Source organism: Nanorana parkeri, unplaced genomic scaffold, assembly GCF_000935625.1.
Source record: "Nanorana parkeri isolate BGI_ZX_2015 unplaced genomic scaffold, ASM93562v1 scaffold113, whole genome shotgun sequence".
Classification (NCBI taxonomy): Eukaryota; Metazoa; Chordata; class Amphibia; order Anura; family Dicroglossidae; genus Nanorana; species Nanorana parkeri.
In genome coordinates this window covers 1,844,323-1,861,375 of record NW_017306381.1, presented here as the reverse complement: position 1 = coordinate 1,861,375, position 17,053 = coordinate 1,844,323, and the positions used below count along the sequence as shown (strand labels likewise).

At 46.3% G+C, this 17,053-nt stretch overlaps 2 protein-coding genes across 4 annotated transcripts in view; both read right to left on the bottom strand.

The window, feature by feature from the left end:
* Positions 1-3,894, bottom strand: part of NOP2 (NOP2 nucleolar protein) — a 24,854-nt gene extending 20,960 nt beyond the window's left edge. Inside the window, exons 1-3 of the mRNA XM_018553187.1 lie at positions 3,852-3,894; positions 1,502-1,638; positions 387-426 (exon numbers count right to left, since the gene is read on the bottom strand). Of these exons, the coding sequence (XP_018408689.1) occupies positions 387-426; positions 1,502-1,607 (146 nt within the window). The 5' untranslated portion in view covers positions 1,608-1,638; positions 3,852-3,894. The remainder of the gene's footprint in view (positions 1-386; positions 427-1,501; positions 1,639-3,851) is intronic.
* Positions 3,895-13,205: 9,311 nt separating this feature from the next.
* CHD4 (chromodomain helicase DNA binding protein 4) overlaps positions 13,206-17,053 on the bottom strand; it is a 53,751-nt gene continuing 49,903 nt past the window's right edge. For all 3 annotated transcript variants that reach the window (XM_018553206.1, XM_018553205.1, XM_018553204.1), the window contains 4 exons: positions 16,567-16,699; positions 15,064-15,259; positions 13,836-13,999; positions 13,206-13,741 (listed from right to left, as the gene is read on the bottom strand). In XM_018553206.1, coding sequence (XP_018408708.1) covers positions 13,727-13,741; positions 13,836-13,999; positions 15,064-15,259; positions 16,567-16,699 — 508 coding nt within the window. In that variant the 3' untranslated portion in view covers positions 13,206-13,726. The remainder of the gene's footprint in view (positions 13,742-13,835; positions 14,000-15,063; positions 15,260-16,566; positions 16,700-17,053) is intronic.

The window sequence follows — 17,053 nt, the reverse complement described above, 5'->3', positions numbered from 1 at the left end:
CTTCCAGGCGCCGTTGTAATATATCCCCCCCACTTCCAGGCGCCGTTGTAGTATATCCGCCCCACTTCCAGGCGCCGTTGTAGTATATCCCCCCACTTCCAGATGCCATTGTAATGAGATCAAATCAATGTCAATCACCTGTCATAGTTAATGTTATGGCTGATCGATTCCATCTATTGTAGATATCGTATATCTATCTTTCTCTTGCTACTGTATCCATCCCACTACTGTATCTAACGCTCCATCTACTGTATCTATCTCTCCATGTACTGTATATCTATCCTTTGTGTAAATGACATTTCACCATCTGTGCTGTGTTTTTTTTTCTGTCAAACTTTAATTAAAATGGATTACACAAAAAAAACTAAATATAGTTTCATTTTTACCTTTGGCGGCTGCGACTTGACATACGTTTCTGATCAGAGTCTACAAACATAAAATGACGTTTTCAGTGGAATAACTCTTTAGAAGCAAGTTAAAAGAACAAAAACAAACCCCAACCATCAGTTCCATGTAAACAAACACTGGGACATCAGAGAAGCTTTCATTTGTTAAAAAGTTGCAAAAGACATTTTTTTTTTTTTTTTTTAAACTGTCAGCTTTCAGAATAATCTCTGGTGGTCCTGCCATCAAGGTCCTTGTTCGGGTACCCCATGTTATAAGGTGACAACGCTCTGTCCTGTTTTACAATTGTTCTGTGTGGTCGCCCTGTTGAACGCTCTGCCACTGGAGACTACAATCTGTCATGTTCATGAGCATCACAGAGGCATTTTATACTGTTGTCCAAATCAGGAAACCCACCCTGACAAATGACGGGCAGCAGGTTGTGTATCTGTACAGTACACACTGGGCTCTGTTCATATACAGGTTGTATATCTGTACAGTACACACTGGGCTCTGTTCATATACAGGTTGCGTATCTGTACAGTACACACTGGGCTCTGTTCATATACAGGTTGTGTATCTGTACAGTACACACTGGGCTCTGTTCATATACAGGTTGTGTATCTGTACAGTACACACTGGGCTCTGTTCATATACAGGTTGTGTATCTGTACAGTACACACTGGGCTCTGTTCATATACAGGTTGTGTATCTGTACAGTACACACTGGGCTCTGTTCATATACAGGTTGTGTATCTGTACAGTACACACTGGGCTCTGTTCATATACAGGTTGTATATCTGTACAGTACACACTGGGATGTGTTCATATACAGGTTGTATATCTGTACAGTACACACTGGGCTCTGTTCTTATACGGGTTGTATATCTGTACAGTACACACTGGGCTATGTTCATATGCGGGTTGTATATCTGTACTGTACACACTGGGCTATGTTCATATACGGGTTGTATATCTGTACAGTACACACTGGGCTCTGTTCTTATACGGGTTGTATTATCTGTACAGTACACTCTGGGCTCTGTTCATATACAAGTTGCATATCTGTACAGTACACACTGGGCTCTGCTGGTGGAAGGATCTTGTCACCACTCACCATCAGTTAGGATTTTGCTCAGCTCATTCTCTGCTCCGGGCTGTTTTCTGGATTTTCGGCCCGGTCCGCGGGGCACTTTGTTCAGGGGGTCCAGCTTCCTACCCATGGTGCAGGGATGTTGTGACAACTCTGATCAGCTCTGAGAATATAAGGATAGTGTAAACAGCTGGAAAGTGAGCTCACAGTTCCTCTTAGCAGCCAGGAGACGTGGTTGTTGCATATTTTTTTTGTCTCTATAATACAAAAACAAATCCTTGCAGTGACCCCCCTCCCCCCACAAGGGTTACCTGCTCATTAGATGTAGGGGTACAAGGATGAGGAATAACACTTGCCTTTCTCCTTGCTCTGGCATGCTCCCTCCATCCATGTGACTGCTCCAGCATAGCCACCTCTCTAAGGCGCTCCCAGCAATGGCCGCATACTGGCCTCCTCCACTATGTACAATGCGGGGTTAATAGCCCTTCATTGTACGTAATGAAGAGGGGCCGGCCACAGCCCAGAGCACCAGGGAGATGAGGAGAGAGCCTGCAGGAGCTGGCATTAAGGTAAGTAAATCTCTTCTTGTACCCCCCGACGATCACCAGCTGTGGTGGAACTACAATGCAGGAGTCATGCCTGTCAGAGTCTTGCAATGCCTAATGGGATTCGTAGTTGCGCCACAGCTGGAGAGACAATTTTGCTTTTCTTGGTCTTGTGGCCGGAGTTGGGTTTTAAAGTCACTAGGATCACATATCCACCCCATTCTAATGTTAGGTCACATGTTATTTATCAAGGTGCACTGACATGATTTGCTGCGTGTGTTTCCTCTTTGGACTGGAGTCGGGCTCTACTAAACATTGGCAGAGGAGAATGCTGAGAACTGTTCAAGCTGATGGAAGTTTTTGCAGCAGTCAGAGCCAGATTGCCTGGCCTTCCCGTGTCAGCATACCCATGGGGCGGAGCTGACCCATGGGGTGAATACTGACATGGTCATTTTCCTTTCCTGGTTTTTCCTCATAAGTATGAGATAATAATTTTCTATATTCTGCATGGCCAACATACGCCATGGCCTAGATCAGGGGTAGGCAAACTGGCCCTTCAGCTGCGGTGAAACTACAAATCCCACCATGCATCTGTCTCTGGGAGCCAGGCAATGTCTAATAGGATTTGTAGTTGCACCACAGCTGGTGGGCCGGAGCTGTGCCTACCCCTGGACTAGAGAACGAGGGCTGCCAGAGGCCACACAGACTGCTGCCCTGCCTGCACAGATTGGTGGACTGGCAGTACTGGATCATCAAGGAATGAACATTAATCACACTAGAGCAGGGATGGCCAAACTGCGGCCCTCCAGCTGTGTTGTGGTGGAACCACGAATCCCATGAGGCTTTGCAAGATTCTCACAGCCACAGAAATGACTCCTGGAGAGAGATGCATCATGGGATTTATTTCACCACAGCTGGAGGGCCGCAGTTTGGCCATCCCTGCGTGACGAGTGACACCTCATGGATGCTGATCAAACATTCCAGGGAGAATCTGGGAAGAGTTCCATATAAACAGAAGCTGAATCATTTGGTCCTAAAGATCTTCTGGTCATTAGTTTCTGGTGTACGGATGGAGGAAAGGCAAACCGCCTCTTTCAGACCCTCGTGTGGCTGTGTTGTCTGATCGGTGTGATACTAAAGCTGGCTGCACACTGTTAGATTTCTCTGGAACGTCTCCGCGGGCTGAACAAGAGACATCATTAGATTTCACACCCACTCTAAACAGCACAAAGAGGAATCCCATATGGCAGCTATTGTGTTCAGGAGTCACTGTGCCAGCAGCTGGGAAATTTCCCTTAACTTCCTGTTCTGTAGATGCAACAGGAAGTGAGAGAAAATCTCTGACACGAGAGAAATCCCCGCAGACTGTGGTCACCAAAACAACGGTCCCCACTGAAAGATGTCCTACCCCACAATTTTAATTTCTCATTCACTGTCAGGCCTAGTGACAATGGTCTCCAGTACAAATCTCCTAAACAGGGACAAGGAGAATTAAAAACCTGACAGCGGTTCTATCCCCATCACCACTCCAAATTTAAACGTTTTACCTTTAGATACACTGGAAGGTAAAATGGGGGTGAAGACAGTAAATAGATGTACCTAAAAAAGTGGCCACAGAGTGACATCAATACAGCAAGTGGTCCCAGTACAAACAGAGCAGTTCTTGTCAGTATGTTCTCCATGCAGTACACACGTGTCCATCACATATACTACTCTGCTATGTGATATAGAGGATTTGGCGCCCCCTGAGTAATACACCCTGTCTGGCAGCAGAGATCACAGCACAGAGCGGCCTCACAACCCCGGGACCACCATTATATCCCCATTACCTGATCCCTGAACCCCGGACTGCAGCTCCTTCTCACTCACGTGTTTCAGGGGAGGCGCTGGGTGATGACGTCCCACAGCGTCATCCGGTCACGTAATGGAACTCTCTGCGAACGCTGTACGTCCCCATCCCTGCGTCGTTCACGTTGCTGCTGAACGAGTTTTGGTCTTCGGCAAAATGGCGGCCTATGGCGTGTAAATAACTGAAACCTCTAGCAGACATGTGTCCGGCCGGTGACGTGTCTTCGTTTAACCCGTCCGTTGCTGTGTGGGCAGACATGGCAGGCCAAATCCACAAGGCCTAGAATGAATTGTGAGTCCGGGCGGATGTCTGGACATGATGTGGGCTGTAGTTATCTCTATGCTGGCAGAGCCACCATGTGATTCCTGCTCATGACTGGCTGCGCTGCGTGGAAAAAAGACTTCAAGTGTATTTCCACGTTTTTTTGCCAAAAGGGATAACACCTATATTTGTTACCTGTCCCCATTCATATAACATAAGCTAATACAAATATCTAAAAAATGCATTAAAAATCTCATGCAGGAGGTTGTCACCTGTATGTTTATCCTACTTATAAACGTGGTAACAGGGCCACACAGTTCCCGTGACAACCCCAACAATGCATTAGATATCTCCAATGAAAGTGCAAGGTCAGCTCTACCGACCATAACGTCAATGCCAAATAAATTTCTTCCAAAAAAAAAAAAAAACATTTTTTTTCTTCCTACTAATAAAATTGGTATCAGGTCCAGACAGTCCCCATGACAACTCAAATGATGCATTAGGGGCCTTCCATGGAAATTAAAGGTCAGCTCGACCGACAGCTCTGAATAAAGTTCTTCCCAAAAAAATAATTAGTTCTGATTTGAGAGGCGCCAGACCATTGCAGCAGCATGCTATTTCAAGTGCACAGCTTTCCTGGGTGTCAGCGCTTTGAGCCCATTGCAGTCTGCCAAAACACGCATGTTAAAGTGCTTTGCGTTATGGCAGCCTTTTCATTGGAATGGGTTGCCCCAATGGACCAAAATTGGTGCTTGCAGCATTTTTGGTTTTAGTGTCTTAGTGCACATTGTAGTGGAATGCAGCTGAGCTGAGAAGTTGCATTGGGGTGTCAGTCATCAACACGTTTTACCTTTCATGTTACCACAGTGCCATAGGCACGGTACAATAACCTGCACCTCCCGGAAGGGCCGTAATCGGTTTGAGGGTTTAATTTTTTTCAAATAACTTTATTTGTCCCTTCTCTTTTAGAACTATTAGTACTGGGAGAGCTTTCAGTAGAGCGGACCTTTTATTCTCATGGAAGCTCCGTTTTCAAGTATATCTAATAAGCCAGAAATATTGGTATTATGTAAAATTGTTTGTTTTTTTAATTTCTTTTTGCATATAAATCAGAAGAGGTGTCAACACAATGCTCCAGCAAGATTGACCATTAGGGGTGTACACATCATAGAGGGCCCACACGCAGAGATTTCGTTGTACTTTTCAGGTAGTGTAGAGCTTCATGTACACGATTATACTGATCTGAAGAATCTAAAAGAGATTTCAGTTATTATAATCCTGTATGTGTGTCTTGTATATGTAGTTATGTTCTTTCAAGTCTGGAATGCTGTAGTAATGATGGATCATCTAAGTGAAGCACTCGCTGGTAGGTAGCTGTGCTAGTTAACATCAGGCATTCAGAAATTGGGTTAATAGAGAAGGTGTCCCCTACGGGGGTCCATATACACTGTCAGTCTCGGAATACAGGAGTGTACCTGAGGCTGCGCAGGGAAGCAGGTGTCACAGTGGGAGCAGAGAGGTGACTCAGGATGCTCTGGGAGACAATGTTAGCACAGGAGTATTTGGATCACTGGAGATGATGGGATAACAGGAACACTGGGGTCATTGGAAATACATGAGTCACTGGTAGCACTGGGATCACAGGAATGCTGGGGGTCACAGGAGACACAGAGGTAACTGGCGTGTACCAGAGCGATGGGATCGCAGGGGGTAACGAGTGCACAGGGGTCACCGAGAGCACAGGACACAGAGACTCAAGAGTGCAGGGTTTGCTAGAGGCATGGAAGCCCAGTAGTGCTATGGGAACACAGGAGTGTACATGGGTAAGGCACTAGAAGAAGGGGTACACATGAGGTTCAGGCCGACTCCAGAGCCACATTGGTAATAGACATGGGAAACAAGAACATTTTTCATATCTCAATCCTCCCGGCCTTTCAGAGGTTTCTGCACTTCATTGTTAAAAGAAGACATCTTCAGGTTGTCAGTGTTCTGTTCGGGCACCCCACTGCTCCCAGAACATTTGTCATCCTCACTCCGAGAGAAGGGATTACAGGTTCACCATTGTTTAGAATTTAGATGGCATCCCACAGTCGCTCTTTGTTACTGGCCCACAGAGACCTTCACTTGCAGACTCTGACTACCTTCAGGCCAGCGTGACCCTATGCAACAGATGACTTATCTGGGGGCAAGCTTTCACATGGTCTGCAAATCTCTTTCCCCACAGAAAGTAGTGATGCGCAGACATTTGGGAGGTGACGGCATAATGCTAGGTGACTGCATCCCACTGCATGAGCTTGTTGGGGACCTGCATCTCCATCCCGAGGTGTTTGAGAAGATTGTACAACTTATGGGGCTGTCCGCAGATCAATCACTTTGCGTCGCTGGCCAATCAAACACTTCCCTGACTTCTCTCCTATTGGCCACATTGCAGTGTGGAAGGGATGGATGACACGATGCACTGTTAGTAATTCAGCATGGCCTAGGCGTTTCCTCCACTTGCTCTGATCATGAGGTTTTCTATCGAGGCTTCTCAGAGAAGACGTCACTACTCTAGCGATTCTCCCTCATTGGCCACGCAGAGTGTGGTTTCCTGTCAGTACATTTAAGTCTGTGTCCTCCGATATCTCTTCCAACGTTTCCTCAGTTACTGTCTTAGGGCGAGAATCTCCACCCATCTCTAGGTAAGGTGGCCCTTCATCCCCGGAAATAGAAAGGAGGCTGGAAGGACTAGAATGCTCCTCAGAATGCTCCGAAAAGCTCCACTTGCAATGTGTATAGTAAAATTTGAGGAATTCGCCGCCGGTCATGCCTTTGATCTTTCTTCCCTAACAGAACCACACTCGCAATCGTTCTGGAACGGAAGGCCTGGAGCTAGATCTTCTTACAGGTCTATTCACAGAAGGGTGAAGAGTTTGGAGAAGGCCGGATAAGGAAACAATCTAGGACAACAGAGCTGAACTGAAATGTGAGCTGAATTGGAGAATTTTTCCAAATCCGCTATGTTGTCCTAGATTGTTCCCTTCTCCTCTCTTCTCCAAACTCTTCACCCCTTTTATGAATAGTCCTGTTAGACTATCTTAGTGTGGTGTTAGTCTTTGTTCCTTGAAGGCCCAAGTCTCGGATACCTCCATTACCAGGTCTATTCACAGAAGGGTGAGGAGTTTGGAGAAGGCAGAAGTAAACAATCTAGGACAACATAGCGGATTTGGAAAAATTCTCCAATTCAGCTCACATTCCAGTTCAGCTGTTGTCCTAGATCAGGGGGTGGGGAACCTCCGGCCCTCCAGCTGTGGTGAAACTACAAATCCCATGAGGCTGCCGGATAAGGAAACAATCTAGGACAACAGAGCTGAACTGAAATGTGAGCTGAATTGGAGAATTTTTCCAAATCCGCTATGTTGTCCTAGATTGTTCCCTTCTCCTCTCTTCTCCAAACTCTTCACCCCTTTTATGAATAGTCCTGTTAGACTATCTTAGTGTGGTGTTAGTCTTTGTTCCTTGAAGGCCCAAGTCTCGGATACCTCCATTACCAGGTCTATTCACAGAAGGGTGAGGAGTTTGGAGAAGGCAGAAGTAAACAATCTAGGACAACATAGCGGATTTGGAAAAATTCTCCAATTCAGCTCACATTCCAGTTCAGCTGTTGTCCTAGATCAGGGGGTGGGGAACCTCCGGCCCTCCAGCTGTGGTGAAACTACAAATCCCATGAGGCATTGTAAGATTCTCACAGGCATGACTCCCAGAAACAGATGCATCATGGGATATGTAGGTTCCCCCTCCCCTAAATTGTTCACATCTCCTGCCTTCTTCAAACTCCTCACCTTTTAGTGAATAGGCCTGTTAGTCTTAGTTCCGTAAAAGGTCCAAGTCTCGGCTATCACCAGAATAAGATGGTCCAACAATCTGCTGATAAGCCAATTTCTGAAGGTGGCCCTACAGATCTGTCCGCAGTGGAATCTGTTTCTTGTTCTAGATATGCTCGCAAAAGAAACTAATCGCCCTTACAGAAAATGGGTCCCTTGGGGACATCACCAGTAAAGCCATTTCTCAGAGCAATAACCTCCAGCAGAAGGATCTGAGTTGCAGGCTCTGGGTCGCAAATACCCTTCTATCATTTTCTTTCCCGAGAGGGTGCAGCTGCACACACGGCCTCATTTGGTGCCCAAGATAGCTTTAGTCTTCCACCTGTACCAGGATTGGGTGCCATAAGTTTTTCCAGCAGACTTATCACCTCAACATCTGCACACGAGAGGTGTCCAGGACCCTGAGGGCCTACCTTGCAGCAGCAGCTGCTTCTTCTTTTCGGTCATCAGAGACATTGTGGTTGGCCAGAAAATACAAAGAAACAGGCGCAAAGACAAGAACTCTGGCATTGTCGATGATAAAGAGATCATGTAGGCCAGGCGGGTACGATCCTCCTATTCCAATGAGGGCTAGAGTTCCCTAAACCTGCTGGAGATGAAGGGTGGCTCCATCAAAGCTTTGCACATACTTGTGGTACACACTGTTCCCTTACAAGCTGATGCCCATGTGAGCCAGGACTAAAGATTCCAGCAGTCTGGTTGTCTCTAGCTTATGTCTGAGTTACTCACCCAGAACAAGCTCACAGCCAGTGAGGACACAACTCCTGACCTGCCTACACCTTCCAGCTCAGCGACTCAGAAATGCTGAAGCCTTTGGATTAATACAAGAGCCAGGCACCTGGGATTCCTCACACTCATCCAGAGTCCTCAGCAATGGCAGCCTTCAGATTTCCCTTTCTTCTCTCCAGTCCGTCAAGTCAGTCCTGCATTGTGGAGACTGAAATCTCACAACAAGCTTTGAAGACTTTTTTTTTTTTTTTTTAGATGAAGGGAATGGAATTCTGGTAAATGTACAAAACCGAGATCGGACATTTGTAGAGGGCAGAGAGGGAGTTTTACCTGAGCCAGGCAATTAGGAAACCCCTCTTGAATTAGTGTGGAAGGGTGTAGGGGTATAATGCTGTACTGCAGGAAGGCCATGCTGTAACCGTGTATGCCTGGGCCCCATTACTGGACATGCAAAGCAACACGTGAACCTAATGACTCCTGTGAGGTGGCTGTCCAACCCCTTATGGCTGCAGCACATCCCCCCCCTCTCCCCCCCAACAGACATTTTGGGCTGAAGCCATCCTTAGACTTTTCTAGATGTAACTGGCTTGGATTTAGAAAAATGGGGGGGAAGGGACTTAATTGCATGTGCTATTACATGCAAACAGCAGCAACTATCATTGTACCGGGCCTCCTGCAGATCACGAGTCTCATGGGAGGAGGCCGTACCCTTCTTTTCCATCTATTAATATACTTGTGCAATAAACACTTAACCTCCCTGGCGGTATGATTTTTTTTTCATGTAATTCTTCTCTTTTCATCTGTCGGTTTTTTTTTTAAAATATCCCGCGGGTTCCGCCCCCCTGCGACATGTACGCTCGCAAGCGACCAAACCCGGCATCGGCCGCAGAACACAGCGCGGCTCGAGTGACAAGGTAAGTAAATGCTATGCGGCTTTCCCGAGTGTAGCTCGGGGTTACCGCTTATGGTATGGAAAAGTAACCCCGAGCTACACTCGGGAAAGCCGCCAGGGAGGTTAATAAGCAACTTTTCATTTTGGTTTTATTCAGATACATCACCCGTCACCTGTGCGCACCATCCAAAATGAAGATCTAATGTTTGCCTGTTCAAAAGGTGGATGCCAATTTTCATGGGGTGTACTTAGTTTTCCACATGACCAAGTAAAAATAAAATAAAAAAATTGTTATAAGCACATCGTGTGTGTAATACAAACTGCGCAAAGAAAACGGTTTGCCTGCGAGAACAACTGGACCAGCGGTCAATGATGCAGAGATGCCCTGGCCCAAATGCATGACAACCACCAATTCCCAGAAATCATTGTAAATGGCGGAGGGAAGGCGGGCTGTCGTTTATACGCTGACAAAAGCACAAAAACTTAAATGGACAATTACAGTAAAACTGGCACCTTTTGCCCCCAAAGCCTCCAGCATGCATGTGATCACTGTAGGGGGGGGTTTGTTCACACCGTGTCGACCAGATCGGGATGCGTTTTTGCGAACATTGTCAAGCGGACTTGATGGGTTCCCATACATTTTTTTTATTTAGTCTTAAATGGCTTTTTGGTGCCTTTAAAATGCGTTTGTGTGTTCCAGACCAGAAAAGAAAAAGTGACATGCCAGACATTTTTTGAAAGCCCTGGAACTGAATGCAATGGTGTGAACTACACTCAGAAAAACCATTGGGATCCTAGGGGAGCCGTTTTTAGACTAGACAAAAAAAGTTCTGGTCCGGAGATGGTGTGAAGAAGCCCTTACAGTTGGCATTGTGGTCATGACTGGGAACACAGATTAGCTCATCACAGGTGGGCACAGTTCACACCACGCGCTACTTTTTTTTTTTTTTAGGCGCACTGCAGTGAGGTGCGGTACAACCGTATTGCACCACAGTGTGCCCACAGGACTTTAGGCAATGAAAAGAAGCCGTGCAATGCGGCTCGATCAAACACATTGGCACCGTCCGGGCACACCAGCAGCCGTGTGGTTGAGCGCGGCTGCCGCTACGAACAAGCCCCAGTCTGGAGATGAGATTTTTCCCAAAACGTCTGCCTGCCGCTTCTGTACCCGAGCTATTGAGGAAGATTCAAACCTGAAAAAGGTTTACTTCACTCATGTGAATAGTAGTATTAAACGCTCAAGCGCTTCAATAATGCATCCAGAACAAAATACACATTGGCCAACAAAGTATTTCTTCATATTTTTGCCCAAACACTAATGCCCGGTTCACACTCCGCGGTATGCAAATCGCGCGAGTTGCATTTTGAGCGAGATTTGCCGCGCGATATCACGCAAATGCTTGCATTGAGCAAGCTTGAATCGCGGATAAATCCGCTCCAAAAAGGGTCCTGCTGTAGCGACACACGACCCGCGACAGCAGGACCCTTTGCCCCATAAGCATTGGGGAGCGATATCGCGCGGTAATTTGTCGCGATATCGCGGGAATTACCGCGCGATAAATCGCTAAGTTTGAATGGGGCCTTACAGTCATCATGTTTCTGAACAGATCCAACTCACAGCTCTGCTTCCCCGAACTTTGCTTAGTACAAGATCACAAGTGATGGAGCAGTTTACAGCAGCTTTATACTAGCTTGGAGAAGGGGGGGAGCAGAGCAGTGACTTCTCTTGCTGTGCCAGTGTTTGTGGAGAGACACAAGGGTGGTTCCATAGGACCCTGCTATGGAAAAGAGCCACCCTAAAACAGGACATCAGGACCTGGTTCTCAGAGGGTAACCTGCTTATGCATTTGTAAAGCCAAGTAACCAATTTCTACAGCCCAACCAAGTCCTAGAAAACCCTTTGAGTCACTCTGGGGCTGCTACAAGATGGCCGTGTCAGTTCTAGGCCTCACAGACATAATAGACGATTATAATACAGTGTGTACCGTTATCCTGATAAGTATTTACTTAGCATCAAAATAAACTTTGTGGCCTTCATAACCAATTCTTGAGGGTCAGAAGTCATGCAGCAAATTCCCGTGTAACATATTTCTCACCTGGGAGTGACGGGTGCAGCACACAGCCACCAGACTAGATATTAGCAGCAGGTGACTGTACACAAATCTGTGCAGCTATATGGCCATGTGCTCCCCCCGATCCCCACCAGTGTTGGCAGAGGCAGCAGGGATCAGAGGGGACACAGAGCCGATAAAGCTGCTGGCTCCTAGCAGGGAGGAGAGAAGCCATCAGGAGGCTGAGCGTGGGGAACAAAGCTCCAGTGGGAGGTGGCAGAGCTTCAGGACTGGTAAATGTTAAATATTTACAAATCCTTCGCTGTACTGCGCAAACACAGAAAGGAGAATTTATCAAAACGGATAGCTGTGCATTACAACCAGCTTCTCCCTTCAGTTTGTCCAGTTAAGAGTTGAAAATGAGAGAAGCCGATTGGTTGCCGTGCACAGCTGCTCCAGTTTTGATAAATTCGCTTCAGAGTGATCAGTACTGATCACTTGGTGTTTGTAAATAACGGAGGACATTGTGATTACTATGTCCCCAGCTATGAATGAACAGGAAGTGCTATACATCACTTCCTGTTCATTTATGAATGGGGACATAGTAAATTTACTATCTGCTCACTTTATGAATGAACATGAGGCAGCTCAGTACAGAGGCTTCCTCTCCATTCATGACTGGGTTATTATTGAGTAAATTATTTGCCATCTCCAGATTGTGAATGAACAGGAAACCTCCGTACTGAGAGCTTCCAGTTCATTGAGTGCCCGAGGCTGCAGAAAAAGATTGTACAATTTTCCCCACTACTGAATAATATATCAGAAGCAGGATTATGACCATGACCTTCCTCCTGCTGACCTGCCTTCGTACATACAAAGCCCTACTGCAAAGTGTGAAGTCCATGTGACATTAAGCATCAAGATGGACAAAATGTCTGCCAGCAAAAACATTTGAATTGACCGTAGTAACCACACTGCTCTGCATTCCATTGTGTCACAAATGTTGCATTTTAATTCAAATGAACGTGGATTGACAGTCCCCGACGTATGGAAAATCGCCCGGTTATTCTGTTGAATGACATTAGAACGTTACATCCTTGACCTAGAGCAAGCATGGAGCTAGTGAAAACATAAGCTGCATATTTGTTTCAGGTCAATTCCACAAAGTACTGAAGCCTATGGATCAGTATGACAGCTTGGGATTCACAGAAGGTGTCGGTCATGGCCACCTAACATTTTTCTCATTGCGCAGGACCTTCAAAGCAAATCAAGCACGAAACGTATTGACTTAGCTTTACCTGCCCAACCAGGAGCTGGCACTAATGGTTCAGTATACCATTTCACACTGGGAATGGAGTCTAAATATGACTGGTGAGACACTGATAGACTAAAGACTATACTGGCACACAACTTCCAGGAGATAGAGCTCAGGAAACATTTTTTGTAGGGCAGTAAACTTCTTGCCCCCCTCCCTCAGCAACCTTGTGGCACCGTGCCATCTGCTAAACCGCTCATCAGCATACAGGAGTCAGGAAACATCTCAATAGCATTTTGTGTTTTATTATACGACAACGCGTTCTGTATTAAAAAGGATGGAGGTAGGGTGTCTGTCCTGGTTGACACCCCTCCTGCCCCCCTCGGGCAGTGTGAGGGGATAGGAGCAAATAAAATTAAAGACCAAAACAAAAACAAAAAAATAACCAAAGTATTTCCTTCTGAACCCAGGCAGCAGCTTCTGTGCACAGGTCGAGTTTCTGGCCTTTGGGGCATTCGATGCAACCTGAACCCCTGAGGGAGAGGGGAACCCCATTAGTGAAGCAGCAGCAGCACCATACGATCTGCCTCCAGGCTTGTGCGGTCATACTGACACCTTGCAGGACCAGGGCTTCTGTGACCCTCTAATAAAATGTTCCCGGGGTGGGGTTCAGCTCTGCTGAGTCTTCTCCCTGGATGACTATTCGGTGAACCGGTCCAATTCCCTTTCCCCGGGCCCTCTGCTCTTGGTTGGGAATGTTTGGGGTGGGTGGACACTGACCTCCTGACCAGAGGAGGGTGTTCATTATTGCTGAGCCATCTAATGCGAAGAAAAAAAGGAGACTGGTTAGAAAGCCGTTCTGTGGAAATAATAGACATGCTGAACAAAAACTACCGGAGAAAGGGGACGTCACCTGTTGGGGTTGAGGTTCTCCGGTCCTGCTCGCCAGTCGGCTCAAAATGTTCCTCTCTGACATCTGCAGTCGAACAGCCACAGGTGGAATTCGGGCGATGGTGGTGGGAAGTCTGGTGACATCGGCCTTCATGTCGCTCAATAGTTCCTCCAGCTGCTTAAGTACTACCAGGATGGAGAAAGGCGCACAGCGAGACATAAGAATCTAAAAATGGTACAGACAGACTTATCTGTGCTCCTAGACCTCAGAACTACAGTCATGTCCTGACTATTAATGCATTGCAATTGTAGGGGGGCCACCCGATTGTTTTTCATTTTGAGATTTAAAAAAAACAAATAAAAAATAAATTGCAACTATACACATTAAAAACAGATTTCCCCAAGCTACAACTTTTTAGTAGGGATGCACCAATACCAGTGCTGGGTGCCCGATTGCCTGGGAAGAAAGAACACCGGCTACACTTCTCTAGGCTGCCGGGCTTCCTGATCAAACAGGAAGCTGGGCAACACATGACCCACCCTCCTGATTGGCTAGGAAGCTGGCTTAACTTGTTGCTAGGCAGCCTGGCCAGTCAGGAAGCCGGGAGGCAGGTCATGACTAATTGGTTAGGAAGCCAGGCTGCCTAACCAAAGTAAAGCCGGCTTCCTAGCCCATCAGGAAGCTGAGAGGCAGGTTATAACCCGCCGCCCGGGTTCCTGATTGGAAAGGAAGCTGGCTCCATGCTCCCTTGGCATTGCCGGTCAGAGGGAGATCTCCCTTTGACCGGAAGTTCCAGTATCTGAGGTAAGTATCGGAGCATTTGGGAGAGTACAAGTACAAGCCCAAATACTCGGTATCGGTGCATCCCTAGCACATGAGAATGAAATGGAGACCACATTCAGTAAAGGGTGTGTAAAAAAAGGAGGCAAAATAGATTTTAAAAAGGGTCTTGTCTGAAGGAGTACAACTTCAGTCATCTGCACAACATTCAGGGAAACGATGTCAAAGCCAGTGGTGAAAATTCAGCAACCCCTGTGACCAATCCAATTCCCACCTCAAAAGCATGATATTGCTATATTGGTTGGCCAAAGCACAAAAATGCCACCACACCCAAAATGTTTAGCTGTGGTTTTGATGCCAGGATATAGAGATCAATAGATGATAGAGGGTGCCACCCATGGAATGATATCCCTAAAGAAGCTTGGACCTTTAAAAAGAGCAGCGATATAGACTTCTATATGAAAGTTACCTTTATGTAGAACGGCATTTGCTGGCTTGTTTCCTGCCATGGACTCTTTAGATAAGTGCTGGTGACTTTCTGCCAAACACTCCACCTCTGCGAATCTTGTGTTCAGAGCCATGGAAGGGTGGGAAGGGTCTTCTGACATGTTCAGGTAGGCGGCTCTTCTTAGCTGCTCTTCTATGACAAGCGCTTGTTCTAAGAGCTATGCAGAAACAAAAAATGGTGAGAACCTGTATAAGTGGCAAGTGTAACCTGTCCTGAAGGGCCAAATCTCCTCATTAACCCTCAGTGCCGGAGCTCAAAAGCATGTCAAAATATAGCAGGGACATCTGCTATATCTGCATAACTGTTATGCCAATTACTTAAAATACTAAAAGTTAATGAACAAGGATGAAAGCCAGTCAATGGGCATTCTTAAGGAGGAAGCTAACAGGCATTGCAGACACTCAACAAGCATTCCATGTGAATTGTATGAAAGAAAAACAAAAAGAAAACCACAACAAGAGCTTTTCCTTCACAGTCACGTGACCAATATACTGTGCTCAGTCTGCAGGACCAGCGATGTGACCAGCTGTGGCTTCATCTCGCCTACAAGGAAAGCCAGTAACTTCACCGCTGGCTGCTTAAAAAAAGGCAGAGAAGCCAGCAACTTGCAATCAAACACTTCTAGACTCCCAGTCAGGTGTAGCTATAGGGCAACAACTACTCGACCTTGCAAGTACACCATGCTCTAGGGGCAGTCAATATTTGACCCTGCAGTTGTTGTGGAACTAAAAGTCCTGTAAGGCATTGAAAGTCTCTGACAGCCACAGGCATGACAGGATTTGGAGTGTCACCACAGCTGGAAGGTTGATGTTTAGCTACACCTGCTCTAGTCCGTATACAGGAGCTTGCATGGCAGAGTGACAACACTACTAAGGCATTTAGTAGGGTGACAATGCTAGCCACAGGCTAACACAAAAGGCCCGGCATGCAAGTAGAAACTAGAAGGATCAATAATCTTGGGGCCTTGGGTTTGTGTTGATGGCACAACTTTAACGTCAGTTTTAGACGCTTCCGAGTGCATTCAGAATCCATTAATAGGTGCATTTAACCTGCAGAACTGCTTTAAGCGGGCTTTGCAACCGCATATTCTTATACGGGAATGCAAAATTAGACTGAGGCGAACAAAAGCCCGTTGACACATCAAATAGATCCATTTGAGGACAAACAGGAGAACAGTCCTGAACTTCTAAAAGCATATCACCGCACCTTTACCTTCTGGGTTTACAGGCACCGAGTCCTGTTATTCTTCTATTTACTTCTCCGGTAAAAAGGGCGAGAACCTATATACAAGCCCAATCGATAAGATTCCCCTAAAAAGTCATGCAACTTTTTAAGTGAATGGTTATAAACTATGATTATGAGTAGAACAGAAACGGTCACTCTGTAGATAATCTCTGCAGTGTCAAATCACCAAGAGCAATGCCCAACAGGACTGTCCGAACATTGCATTCATGCCGGACTTACCTTGAATCGCCGTGCCAGGAACTTGTTCTTGATCTCCAGGAAGTTTCCTCTGTTCACCTCCCCCTTGAAGGGTTCGTTGAGAATGGCATATCGTACATCATTCTGGATGTCTTGCCAGCGTGCATAGCCATGACTGAACACAACTCAGGAAAAAAAACATTCTACGTTTTGAGATGCCAAATATACGCCATCGCTTAATACTAAATATCATCTATAACTAATGCAGCAACAATATAGATACCTGAAGTGTTTGCCTCAAGGATTCATCTAAAAACAGGCATCCACAAGCCTACTGCCATTCAGATAATAAGCCGCTGTTTGCCTATGTATGATATATGGCCAAAGGTTTAGACACCTGACCATCATACCTACATGCTGGATATCCCATTCCAAAACCAGGAGCTTTGATATAGAGTTGCCTTCACCTGGCAGCTAGAACAGCCACCACTCTTCTGGCAAGGCAACCCCAAAATGTTTGGACAGTGTC